The sequence below is a fragment of the Bufo bufo genome, chromosome 1 (genome assembly GCF_905171765.1).
Source record: "Bufo bufo chromosome 1, aBufBuf1.1, whole genome shotgun sequence".
NCBI classification, from domain to species: Eukaryota; Metazoa; Chordata; class Amphibia; order Anura; family Bufonidae; genus Bufo; species Bufo bufo.
Genome location: NC_053389.1, coordinates 552,161,469 through 552,175,240, shown reverse-complemented (window position 1 = coordinate 552,175,240; position 13,772 = coordinate 552,161,469). Strand labels below are relative to the sequence as shown.

The window sequence follows — 13,772 nt, the reverse complement described above, 5'->3', positions numbered from 1 at the left end:
AATCCCATGCCCTCTGCAGACTCTGCCCTAAGCTACACACCAGAGCTCATAAGTGAGTTGCAGAAGACAGAAAATATTAGTCTGTTGTGTGTGCGCTCTAGTAGCCAGTGTGAAAAGTGAAATATTTCATACGTTATACACTATGGGGTGGATTTTGCTGTGTATTTACATAGTTTTCTGGCATAAATGCGATGGAAAGTATTGTGTTTTGGTCAAATGCCTTATAGATTAAATATCTGAACCACTTTTCTTATTTATTTTTTTTGCACACCTTAAAGGGCTTCTGTCAGCCCACTAAACCGTTTTGTGTTTTTTTTGTTTAATAATAATCCCTACACTGCGATCTCTGCATACATAAGTAAAATAATCATTTTCGTTCAGTAGAATTTGATAAAACGCTATTTTTATAATATGTAAATTACCTTGCTACCAGCAAGTAGGGCGGCTACTTGCTGGTAGCAGCCGCATCCTCCGATCCTAATGACGCCCCCTCCGCATTGTGATTGACAGGGCCAGGGAACGGAATCGTTCTCTGCTGGCCCTGCCTGTTTTCATTCAATATCTGGCGCCTGCGCCGCAGCCGTACCTATCTTCAATCTGCGCAGGCGCACTGAGAGGCGGCCGCTCGCTCCTCAATGCGCCTGCGCCGGGTGTAGATGTGACGTCATCGGCGCAGGCGCATTGAGGATGGAGCGGCCGAGTGAGTGGCCGCCTCTCAGTGCGCCTGCGCAGATTGAAGATAGGTACGGCCGCGGCGCAGGCGCCAGATATTGAATGAAAACAGGCAGGGCCAGCAGAGAACGATTCCGTTCCCTGGCCCTGTCAATCACAATGCGGAGGGGGCGTCATTAGGATCGGAGGATGCGGCTGCTACCAGCAAGTAGCCGCCCTACTTGCTGGTAGCAAGGTAATTTACATATTATAAAAATAGCGTTTTATCAAATTCTACTGAACGAAAATGATTATTTTACTTATGTATGCAGAGCTCGCAGTATAGGGATTATTATTAAACAAAAAAAAAAAAAACGGTTTAATGGGCTGACAGAAGCCCTTTAATGTATTAGAAAATAGTGGGCAGGGCTTGGAGTCAATTTAATTTCACTAAATTTAATTTACTAGAGAATGGTGTAAATAGAAAATTTCTAAATCACTATATTTAAAAAATATGCCTATATTCACCTGAAAAAAGCTGTAAGTTCATGAGTAGGGATGAGTGAACCCGAACTTTACAGGTTCGGGTTTGGTGTTCGGGTGGTGTAGAGATTTCAGTATGGATTCCGTTATAATGGAATATAATGGAATTCATGGACTGAATGCAGAACGGAAGCCTTTAAGAGGCATTCCGTTTTGATCCGTCATAATAGAGGTCTATGGCCAAGCATAACAGATCCGTCTGGCTTCCGTTATGCAGGACGTCACAGCAGTAGAGTGCTGGCTGAAGGGATATGCCCCTGCTGCTGAGTCTAGCTGTGCAGCTGAAACAGAGAATTATATGGCTGGAAAATACATTAAGAAAGCCCAAAATTATTATGCAAGTTTATTTATAAAAAACAAAACAAAAAAAAACTCTGGTACGCTTTAATAGTTGCACCTATCTATTTTTTCCCACTTTTCGACTATTTTGAATAAATGAGGCCAATCCACTGTCAGTATTTCCTATTAAATAAGTAGTAGAGCAAAGTGGGCCACCGTTACAGTACTTTGTAAGGGCTGAGTTCTCAATTTTTCCTTAGATTTAAATACCGTATATAGATTTTACATGGCTGCAGATAAGAATTATATATTTTTTTTTAAACTGAAGTTTTTTTAATTGTCTGTTTTTGGTTTTCAGGCTTTTGGGTTCTTGAATTTGGTTTTGTGGGCAGGAAATGCTTGGTTTGTTTATAAGGAAACAAACCTCCATACACAGCCGCCCTCATCCGATCCGGAACAAGGCCCACCGCCTTCCTCCAAGTAATCGAGATTCAGACGTCCATCTATCACTGCCTATTTTGTCTCTTACGTGCAGGTAGCCAAGAAGACGTTGATATAGAGATGGGTAGAAGTAGGAATTTTCTACAGGCTTGTGATACTTTTGTTTTTCTTGTTATATAATGTGATTATACCGTACAGTACATGTCTTCATGGTAAACCAGCAGGTTGTCAAAATACCTATCCCTCACTATCAGTACCTAAAATGTAACTTATGAGACCTCAGATTCAGATAATGATCCAGGTAACTGTTCTTTCAAAAGAATGGAAATTCAAATACTTACAACATCGTGTGCAAAATGTGGGGAGTGTAGCAAATACGGTCATGTGTAAGGCTGAATTCACCATGAATCCCATCACCGCATCTGACGCATCTGATTTACTAAATACTCGCAATGTTCAAGATGTGACACTTATGGAGCAGATATTCATGTGAACTGTGGCATGCTTTTTTGTCATTCCTCTTCACAACTGGGCATTGCTACAAGTTAATTATAAATTGCCAGGAGGAATAACAGAAGAAAAGCACAGTTCTAAAATGGCTAACTGGTCAACTGTAGTGTAATCTGCCTAACATGTTATAAACCTCAGTTCATGTATATGTATGTATGTGTATATACACATACATTTTTTTTTTTCAATCAGAAAGTCTTTTTAAATGCATAAGTATAGGTTACATCCAGCATTTTATGCACACGTATAGGTTACATCCAGTAATGACAGTGAGGGGTAATTCTATTAGTGTGCGTTTTGCAGGAATTTTCTGTTACTCTCCTGCCATCATCTTATGGTGGGCAGTGAATTTTGATGGCTCAGTGGAGAAGTTTTTCCTTTTTTTTTCCCCTCTCTCTTGGAACATGGCTATTATAAAACTGTAGCCAATTTCCAAAGATTATAAGTATTGTTGAGCAAATCGAAGTGCAAAGTTATTCACCAAAGTCCCGCGAGACTTCGGTGATGACAAATTTTCCTTACCGGAGCCCATACATTTGAATCCTGTATGGAGATGGATCTCGATCTTGGATCTGAAGCTCGATTCACTCAACACTAATTAGAAGTATAGCATTCTTAACGCAACACTAAGTACTTTTCCAGCCTTAATGTAAATAGCTGAATCGGTGTAAAACTTGCGATGTACTGTACTAAGATTACCAAACTGCTGTAATATTCCTTTCTGTAATGACATGCTCTGCACACATGCTTTTTATTTACCGCTCTTTGAACTTTTTCTCCTTTTTTATTTTACAACTAGTGATGCATTATTTGTCTGTACTCACGTGAAGGGTTATCCCAGTTTAAGCACATACATGTTATTCATTGTTTAATGAAGAGTTATGAAGTTCTCCATTATTTCTGTATCAGTTCCTCATGGGTTTTAAGATCTCTGCTTGTTGTCATTCAGTAGTACCCATTAAGTTGAGTTGAGAGGGTTTCTTCTGCTCTGAAAAAGATGGACATGGACTCTGCTTCAAAATTCTGCTCAGTTTTTGATCCTTTTTTATTTTTATTTTTTTGCACTGCATTTTTTGAAAACAACAAATGGGGGGTGGGGGGAAACATTGTAAATTACTGTGCAGCTTTCTCATTGGCGGATCGACGCATTTAAAACACAGATTTTAGGTGCAGAATCCACATCAAAATCCATGCCAAAAAACCCCCAATAAACTTTACTGTTGAATGACAACAAGCAGAGATATTGAAGACTATAAATAAGGAAGGGATCAGCAACCTTTGGCACTCCAGCTGTAGTGAAACTACAACTCTGTGTGCACATTTGCCTTGTTGTTTTCAGAACCCCCATAGAAATGAGTGCAGCATGCTGGTGACTCCGCCATATATCATTACTACAGAAAATATATTGGGAAAAAAACATAACATTTAGGCCTCATGCACACGACCGTTTTTGTGGTCCGCATCCGAGCCGCATTTCTTGCGGCTCTGCTGCGGACCCATTCACTTCAATGGGGCCGCAAAAGATGCGGACAGCACTCAGTGTGCTTTCCGCATCAGTTGCACCGTTCCGTGCCCCAGCAAAAAAAAAAATAGCATGTCCCATTCTTGTCTGTTTTGCGGACAAAAATAGGCATTTCTACAATTCTGTTCCGCAAATTGCGGAAGGCACACGGGTGGCTTCCGTTTATGCGGACCGTAAAAAACGTCACGGTCGTGTGCATGAGGCCTTACTTTTAGAATGAATATCCTTTGTTTGCTGACACTATCATACCCCTTTTAATGTAGGCGAATTAAGTGGTGTTTTTTTTTAGTAAAGATCCACGCATTAGCATCCGCCATCTTTTTGTTATATTTCTGATTCAGCACTGTTTATATATGGGTTATTCCTATGCTGCTTCCCTTGTTATCCATACCCTGAAGTGCTAAAATAAAACACTGTTGAATACCCATTGTGTTCTTGTCATTAATTGTTGTTTTATGCATGATATATCATATTATTTTCTATGCTTATTACGATATTTTAACCCTACACACACAAAGTAGATTTAATTTTCACTGATTACACCGCGCAACAATGATTTTGCTACCGAGAGAAAAACATGTGATTTATACTAAAATGAGTGCGCTGATTCCAAATATGAACTCAGAATTTACCTGACACGTCTAGATTTTAACACCTTAAGGACCCTGGGATTTTGCAATTTTTTGCGTTTACATTTTTCACTCTCCACATTCCCATGGTCCTAACTTTTTTATTTTTCCATTCACATAGCCTTATGAGGGCTTATTTTTAGCGGGACAAGTTGTACTTTCTAATGGCACCATTTACGGTTGCATACCATGTAGTAGGAAGCGGGAAAATAATTCCAAATGGGGTAGAATTGGGAAGAAACGCAATTCTGATATTATTATTATTATATTTTTTTACACTGTACACTATGCAGTAAAATTTACCTGTTATCTTCATTCTCCAAGTCAGTACGGTTACAACGATACCACACTTGAATAATTTTTCTTGCGTTTTTAAACTGAAAAAAAATTAAACCTTTTGAGGAAAGAAACTTTATTTTTTATTTTTTTATAACCATATTCTGACCCCCTATAACTTTTTTGTAGTTATGTGTAGGGGCTGTGTGAGGGCTCATTTTGTGCGGGTTGATCTGTTCTTTTCAGTGATACCAATTTGAAGTGTGTGCGACTTCTTTTTGATCACTTTTTATGCCCCAAAAAAATTATTGGATAATGGAAGTGACAAAAAATTGCAAATTAGCGGTTTTTATTTTTTTTCCCATTACGCCATTTGCCGTATGCCATTAAGTCACCTTGGGTGACAATAACTGTCAATCATTAGATTGCCTATCGTATTCATTGATGTCTATATAGACACCATTGAACACTTCATTTGCACTATACCAATACAATGCTGCCACCTAGTGGCCTGTATTGGTATAGTCCTCTAATAGGCACCGAAGCCTGCTTGACGCTTTAGCCTAATTAGATCAATGTAACAGGTTACCCGATCTCAGGGGACTGCGCAGATGCCGTGGTCACATTTGACCACGGCATCTGAAAGGGAAAATGTATGCGATCAGCCTTATAGCTGATCGCATACATGTGCCGCGGGTCTCTGCTATTTAAAATAGCAGATACCCGGCGGCTATGGCGCCAGCTGCACGTGCGACCAGGCGCCATGTTTGGGGACTGGACCTTAACCACCTCCCGTCCGCCCGTTGACTATAAACGTCCGGGAGGTGGTTCTCTATCTCTGAATGGATGTTTCTGAACGTCGATTCAGAGATCGCAGCTGCACGCTAATCGTGCAGCTGCAGATCGGGTTGCCCGCTGTCAGTGACAGCAGGGCAAACCAGAGCGAAGGCAGGGACAGTTCACCGAGTGCTGTGTATACAAAGCAGGGAGCGGAGCCGGGTGAGTGCAGGAGCTGTCGGGTCTTTCACAGACCTCAATCAGCCTTGCACCGAGGCTGTACAGCACAGTATACTGCTGTACAGCCTCTGTGGGGGGTGTATTTCCCCTGTAACTGGGGCTACTATGTCAGCCCAAGTTACAGGAGAAATCAATAGTGGGAAAAAAATAAAGTGAAGTTAAATGTCCCCCAGAGATCTTGTATGACCTTATGAGGAACGCAAAGTGTAAACTAAAAAAAAAAAAAAAAAAAAAAGGGCTAAAATAAAAAAAAGGTTTCACATGTAAAAAAAAAATTCCCCAAGTAAGGAATTAAAAAAAAGTTAATAGAATTTTTTTTATAAAAGACATATTTGGTATTGCCGTGTCCGTGACGGTCAGCTCTATAAATATATCACATGATCCACCCAGTCCGATAAACACCATAAAAAATAAAAACTGTGCCAAAAAAAGCCATTTTTGTCACTTACATCACAAAAAGTGCAACACCAAGGGATCAAAAAGGCGTATGTCCCACAAAATTGTACCAATAAAACAGTCGCCTCGTCCCGCCAAAAATTAGCCCCTACATAAGAAAATCATTTAAAAAATATAAAAAAACTATAGCTCTCAGAAAATGGACACATTAAAATATATTTTTTTGTTTCAAAAATGCTATTATTGTGTAACACTTAAATAAGAAAGTATACATATTAGGTATCGCCACGTCCGTAACAACCAGCTCTATAAAAATATCACATGACTTAATCCCTCAGGCTGTAAAAAATTAATAAATAAAAACTGTGCTAAAACAACCAATTTTTGTGTCAAAAAATATCATATGTACCCAAAAATAGTAGCAATAAAACTGGCACCTTGTCCCCTAGTTTCCAAAATGGGGTCACTTTTGGGGAGTTTCTACTGTAAGGGTGCATCAGGGGGGCTCCAAATGGGACATGGCATCTAAAAACCAGTTCAGCAAAATCTGCCTTCCAAAAACGATGTGGCGCTCCTTTTCTTCTGCGCCCTGCCGTGTGCCCTTACATCAGTTTACGACCACATGTGGGGTGTTTCTGTGAACCGCAGAATCAGGATAATAAATATTGAGTTTTGTTTGGCTGTTAACCCTCGATGTGTTTTTTTTTATTTTATTTTTTTTATTCGTTTTATTGAAAACACAAAGCAAATAGTAATTACAATCTCAGTACAAAATCCAGCATTAATTGTACAATATTATTATCATGTAGAGATGTACATATGACTTGTGCATTATATTGCTAAATAAAATAAACAAAATAGTAAAATAACAATTGACAATAAACTTCTGTGCTGTATCTTTACTTTGCCTCTTTATTTCTAGCTGAAGGGTCTTCTTCCCCAGAACAAGTAGAGTCACATAGACATTATAGATCTATCCCAGCTTATTTATTCCAGAACATTCTATTATATTCTATTCCCCCTCACATCACAAAATCACCGCTATTCCCCTTGTTCTGCTCTTAAGGCCTCAGATAATCTATGCGCAGAGTAAGCAGTACTTGGGGAGGTGCACCAAGTCCCCCACACCTTTTGAAATTTAGTTGTACATCCTCTGTTCTTAAATACTACATTTTCGTATGGTATAATGGTATTGACTAGTTGTTTCCATTGTGTTAAAGTGGGTGGCCTATCTCCCATCCACCTCATGGCGATTGCCTTCCGCGCTAAGAATAATACTTCCCTAAGGAATATCCTGGTATGATGTGAGTACATATTCTCATCCATTATCCCAAATAGGCAGATCTTCGGGTGCATTGGTACTACTAATCCCAATAAATCAGTGAGTAGTTTAACTACCCCTACCCAAAACGTATGCACATAAGGGCATTCCCATATAAGGTGCCAAAAGTCAGCATCCACTGACGTGCACCTATGACACTCTGCCCATTCTATTTAGTCTCAGTGGGGTCAAATAGCTCTGGTGAATTATGCAGACTTGAATAAAACTTGTTATTCACGGCGGGTGACACTAATGTGGGGGATTCTAGTATATCTACCTCATCTTCATTGCTTAAATCTGGAATTTTAGCCTTCCATTTACTGAGTGCTTGAATTGGGGTGCCCTTCAGCTTTACATCCAGTAGGTGGGTATATAATGCTGAAATGAAGCCACGCGGTCCTTGTGAGCGGATAACTCCAATCATTGGGAAATTGGACAGTGAGATTGGGGTATCCCTGTAATGAGTTTGCATGGCGTGCCTCAATTGTAGAAATCTATAGAAAGCATGTCTAGGCAGCCCGTGCCTCTGACTCATGGACTCATAGTCATTGAAAATATTATTACTGTAGAGATCGCCCAATGTGACAACCCCATGTTCCTTCCAGAATGCCTTTTCTTGCATTGCCAGTAAATCAGGGAACATAGGGTTATCCCAGATCAGGGTCTCCTGCAGATCCGTTTCTATGCTATGCATGCCTTTACTAGCTTTCCAAACCTGAATGGCCACCCTATGAATTGGTAGTAGCTTACATGCGAATAAACTAGGTTGCTCCAGTACCGGCCACAGGTTAGAGATGCTCAGGTATTCGGCTAGATGTTTCTCTTGTCTGCATAATTCACCTCCCTGTGACAACCAAGATTTAATATTTCTCAACTGTCCAGCTAAATAATATAAATATACATCAGGAAGAGACATGCCTCCTTCCTTTTTAAAGCGAGTCAAGTTAACTATTGATAGCTTGGGCCTGTTAGTGCCCCAAATAAAGGGTGACATCAACGAGGTGAGATTTTGGAAAAACTTTTTTGGAACTGCATATGGTGCATGCTGCAAAACATACAAGCACTTTGGCAGGACGATCAATTTTATCAAATTGATTCTCCCTGGTGCAGACAAAGGCAGGTTCTGCCATATCCTAAATTTCTCCTTGCAGTATTCCAGCAGCGGTTGAATATTTAGTATATGGAAGGACGTGGCATTCTTGGTGATATGTACACCCAGATATTTGTAGCTGTGTACAACAGGCAGTTCCCCTGAGTCAAAGGTATCATCCAGTTGATATAAAGGACATAGAGTCGATTTTGACCAATTTATCCGTAATCCAGAGAATTGGCTGAATAATTCAATTGTGGTGATTACCCTGGGTAGTGTAGACTCCGTTTGTGACATAAAAAGCACTATATCATCAGCATACAGCCCAACTCTGTCCTCTTGTTCTCCTATTTGAATGCCATTATAATGTGGGTCTATTCTTATGCGCATTGCCAGTGGCTCTATAGCTAGGGCGAACAGTAATGGTGATAGCTGGCAACCCTGTCTGGTTCCTCTCTTCAGATCAAAGTTGTCTGATAGTATCCCATTCACTAATATACCAGCTCTGGGGCTTTTATATAATAATTCCACCCATTTTCTGAATTTAGGGCCAAAACCGAATTTCCTCAGGACCTAGAACAAATATGGCCATTCAACCGAATCGAATGCCTTTGCTGTGTCTAACGAAGCCAGAGCCCATTTCTCCTGCCTCTGAACACCAATCTGGGTCACCACCTGCACTCTCCTGATATTGTCGGTAGTGGATCTACCTGGCATGAATCCAGATTGATCTGGATGTACCAGGTTGGTGGCCACTCTACCCAGGCGTACAGCCAATATTTTTGCTATAACCTTGTAGTCTAAATTTAACAAGGATATCGGACGATATGACCCGCATTCATCCGGTTCCTTGCCAGGTTTCAAAAGCACCACTATGGTTGCATCATACATTGTTGGTGGGAAACATCCATTTCTGAAGGCGTCATTATACATTTTAAGCAAAATAGGAGTAATGTGAGCAGAATATCTGACATACACCTCTAAAGGTAGTCCATCAGGACCTGAGGCCTTGCCAGCTGTGAGATGGATTCCTGTATCTCTAAAATAGTTATGGGTGCATCCAAACTGTCTACTGCTTCCTGTGTTAAAGAGGACCTTTCACCGATTCTTACCCTATGAACTAACTATACAGATAGGTAGAGCGGCACCCGGGGATCTCACTGCACTTACTATTATCCCCGGGCGCCGCTCCGTTCTCCCGCTATGCCCTCCGGTATCTCCGCTCACTAAGTTATAGTAGGCGGAGATACCAGTCCCTAAGTTATGGTAGGCGGAGTCTGCCCTAGCGCTGGCCAATCGCAGCGCAGAGCTCACAGCCTGGGAGGTTATTTTCTCCCAGGCTGTGAGCTCTGCAGTGCGATTGGCCAGCGCTAGGGCAGACTCCGCCTACCATAACTTAGGGAACGGAGATACCGGAGGGCATAGCAGGAGAACGGAGCGGCGCCCGGGGATAATAGTAAGTGCAGTGAGATCCCCGGGTGCCGCTCTACCTATCTGTATAGTTAGTTCATAGGGTAAGAATCGGTGAAAGGTCCTCTTTAAGGTTGGAAGCTCCAAATCCTCAAAGTATTGCATTACATCCTCTATCTCATAGTTCACTCTAGAATCATATAAGTCTCTATAATATTCCTGAAACCTAGCTGCTATAGCCTCTGGATCTACGAGTATCTGTCCATTAGCTGCTTTAATGCGTAATATGGCAGGGGATGCTTGGCTCTGCCTAACAATGTGGGCTAACAGTTTACTGGACTGGTTGCCCAGCTTAAAGTAAGTCTGCTTGGAGAAAAACATTTTCCTTTGAGCTTTTTCCTTAAGCAAAGTCAAGTATTGTCTCCCTTTAGACAACCACTCTTTCCTATTCAAATCATTGGGATCGGCGACATATGTTGCCTCTAATCTATTACACTCTGCCGCCAGGTCCTCCTCCTGCCTAGCCGACGACTTTTTGATATATGATATGGTGGATCTGAGGCAGCCTCTGAGATATGTTTTCATGGTTTCCCACAGTAATACATTATTCGATTCTTCTTCATGTCCCTCCAAGAATACCTTCAATTGGTCAGGGATACGATCAGACGGTCCAAACAAGGTCAACCAAAATGGATTAATCCGAGCTGAGCGTCTGGTCACATCCCCACCCAGCGCAAATGCCAACTGCACAGGGGTGCTATCAGATATGCCTCTAGGTCCATATTCTACACCATACACCAGGGAACTCGTGCTTGAGTTGCCCAAAACATAATCTATGCGTGACAATGTACCATGACTGGCGGAGTAGCATGAGTACTGTCTGATATCTGGATGCTTCAGTCTCCACATATCCGTCCACCCCACCTCCTCCAACAATTCAGCCAGAGACGTCTTGTTGTTATAATAATTATCATCAGCTTCTACCAGGTGGTGCCTATCCAGGTCCCTATCCAAGGTCATGTTAAAATCTCCCATGCTGATTACACGGGCTGATGGATAAGAGGCCGCAAAGCTCACTGCTTGCTGAACCACTTGCATGGAGAAGGGCGGAGGAATATATACACCTATGATAACATACAGTATACAGTTTATGTAAGCTGCCACAAACACGAACCTACCCGCTGCGTCTACCTGGCACGTTTCCACCTCCCACCTGAGAGATTTGTATACCATGAGAGACACACCCCTAGACATATTCGTATAGCATGAGTGTTGCGCCCATTGAATCCAAGGCTTTTGTATGCGCCTTGTGTTATCTGCTGTTAAATGAGTCTCCTGCAGGCAGAGGACATGTGGATTAAATCTCCTGACTGCAGAGAACACCATAGCCCTTTTCCTAGCAGCTCCCAATCCCCTGACGTTCCATGACATTACTCGCAATTCTGCCATGATGATATTACATAATGATCCGCATTTACCTTCCCCTTCCCCCACCTCTTTGCATTATAACTGATACAGCACATATAACATAACATTTTAACTGTCAGGCTTATCCTGACATATACTGTGAGTGCCTGCATGGTGTAACACTTAACCATTCGCATCACTCTTGACATATATAGACAAAAAGCAATATACCTCGTTTGTTCTGTGGCACTACAAGTTAACGGGGTGTGCTTTTGGCATTTAACCGATAGCACCAATGATCTTAAATCTAATACAGAAGTGAATCTGAACATATCGTCTGGGACCCAGTCCCTAACCTCTAATAGGACCCCAGGACAGAGAACTCTGAACATACGGACATTCTCAGTATACTAGAGGACACATATGTTATTCGCCCTTCCTCTCCTAACTATAATTCTCCCAGTGCCTCGGATATCTAGATCAAATGGATGTTAAACTATATCCTGTGAGTCCAACAAATATATACTTAGGCAGTCCAGATGATATCAATGGTCCAATGTCCAGGCTCCCGGGCCCCACTTCCGCAAGCAAACAACAAAATAGAAATAATATGTTGAGGAGTGTTCCCACTATTATCTTGGGGCTCTTGCGTTTCTTCCTCTTCCATCCAACCAATTAGTGGCTTCCTCAGGGCTATTGAAGAACCGGCTCACATCGCCATCTGCTACTCTTAGGCGAGCTGGATATACCATAGAATACGGCAAATTCTTCTCGCGTAGCCTCCTTTTCACGACACTAAACGTAGCTCTGCGTTTGTAAATCAGATGAAAAATCTGGAAAAATCATAACTGTGCTGTTTTCATATTTAAGCTCTTGTTTCGTACGCGCCAACTGCAATATATGATCTCTGTCCATAGAGTTCAGTAATCTTGCAAGCAAGGGTCTTGGAGGAGCTCCCGGCAGGGGAGGTTTGGCGGGAACACGATGAGCTCGTTCAATGATAAATGCCGCCGAAAATGCCGCGTCCGGAAAGGAATCTCGGAGCCAGGTAGTGACAAATGCACTTGAATTGTTACCCTCAGCTTTAACCCTCGATGTGTTTAAAGAATAAAATAGATTCAAATGGAAAATCTGCTAAAGTGAAATTTAAAAATGTGATCTCCATTTTCCTTTAATTCTTGTGGAACGCCTAAAGTGTTAACAAAGTTTTTAAAATCAGTTTTAAGTAACTTGAGGGGTGTAGTTTCTAGTGTAGACTTTTTGAAATTTTGTTATTCCATTACATATTCATACATTGTTTACTACGCAAACTTTGATGTAGATCAGGAGTAAATTGGATTAAACTCGTTCTGTTCAAAATTAGTCAATGCTTTCCAAGTGCTTAATTTATATAGGCTGCATGCACACGACCGTGGTGTGATTTGCTAGCCGCAAAACACGGATGGCGTCCGTGTGCGTTCTGCAATTTACGGAACGGCACCGACAGCCTTTAATATAACTGCCTATTCTTGTCCGCAAAGCGCGGACAAGAATAGGACGGGTTATAATTTTTTTTTTGTGGGGCCACGGAACGGAGCAACGGATGCGGACAGCATATAGACTTATTATATCCCCTTACTAGTGCAAATAATCTCCTGCACACTAGATGTCAGTATAGTTGCCTTTAACACACACATACATATATTTAGCTTATGGACTGAGTTTTTAGCAGTAGTAGTTATCTCTGTGTTCTGTCTCTTTATTGCTTTGATTGGGCACCATCCAGCTTATCTGCACATACATGAGTGGTCCTCTGTACGGGTGACCACAGCTAAGTCTATTACTGTTAGCAAAAGCATGGAGTTGAGCTTTAAACCTGCCCCTTCACAGCTATAAATCAGATAGCATGCAGCCATTGGTCCCCATAAAAGTGAAAAATACAGTCCTTATATAACAATATTTCACACAGTCCACAGCACAGTCAGCAGTTTTCTGGACACTGTCAGCTAAAGTGCCCCTTTAAAAGGCACATTTCTATGATCTTTTCCTCTCTACGAGCAGAGACAACTCGCATATCAGTCCCATCACTATTGCATTCGAGCCCAGAGCCCCTATAAGCAGGCAATGGCTGCCTCCGGAAACTGGCAGAGCAGCGAGCCATTGGCCCTCTATCCCGCCACTTACTACAATAAGCCACAGGGTGTGAGGGCACAAAGGGAGGCATTGCTGTATGAGAAGTGCAAAAGGGACTCTATTACTGTTTGGGTCCTAAAGTGGGCAATATTACTGTGTGGGTCACAG

General features: G+C 41.6%; 1 protein-coding gene across 2 annotated transcripts in view; it reads left to right on the top strand.

Moving 5' to 3' along the window:
• SYPL1 (synaptophysin like 1) overlaps nt 1–3,825 on the top strand; it is a 38,265-nt gene extending 34,440 nt beyond the window's left edge. Inside the window, exons 5-6 of one of the 2 annotated variants that reach the window (XR_005774935.1) lie at nt 1,832–2,643; nt 2,675–3,825. Coding sequence is in view for 1 of the 2 variants with exons in the window: in XM_040412741.1 (XP_040268675.1) it covers nt 1,832–1,957 (126 nt within the window). In the remaining variant the exon portion in view is untranslated. Of the gene's footprint in view, nt 1–1,831 lie in introns of both variants that reach the window. The other variant, XM_040412741.1, reaches the window with a different exon arrangement.
• Nucleotides 3,826–13,772: the final 9,947 nt, after the last annotated feature.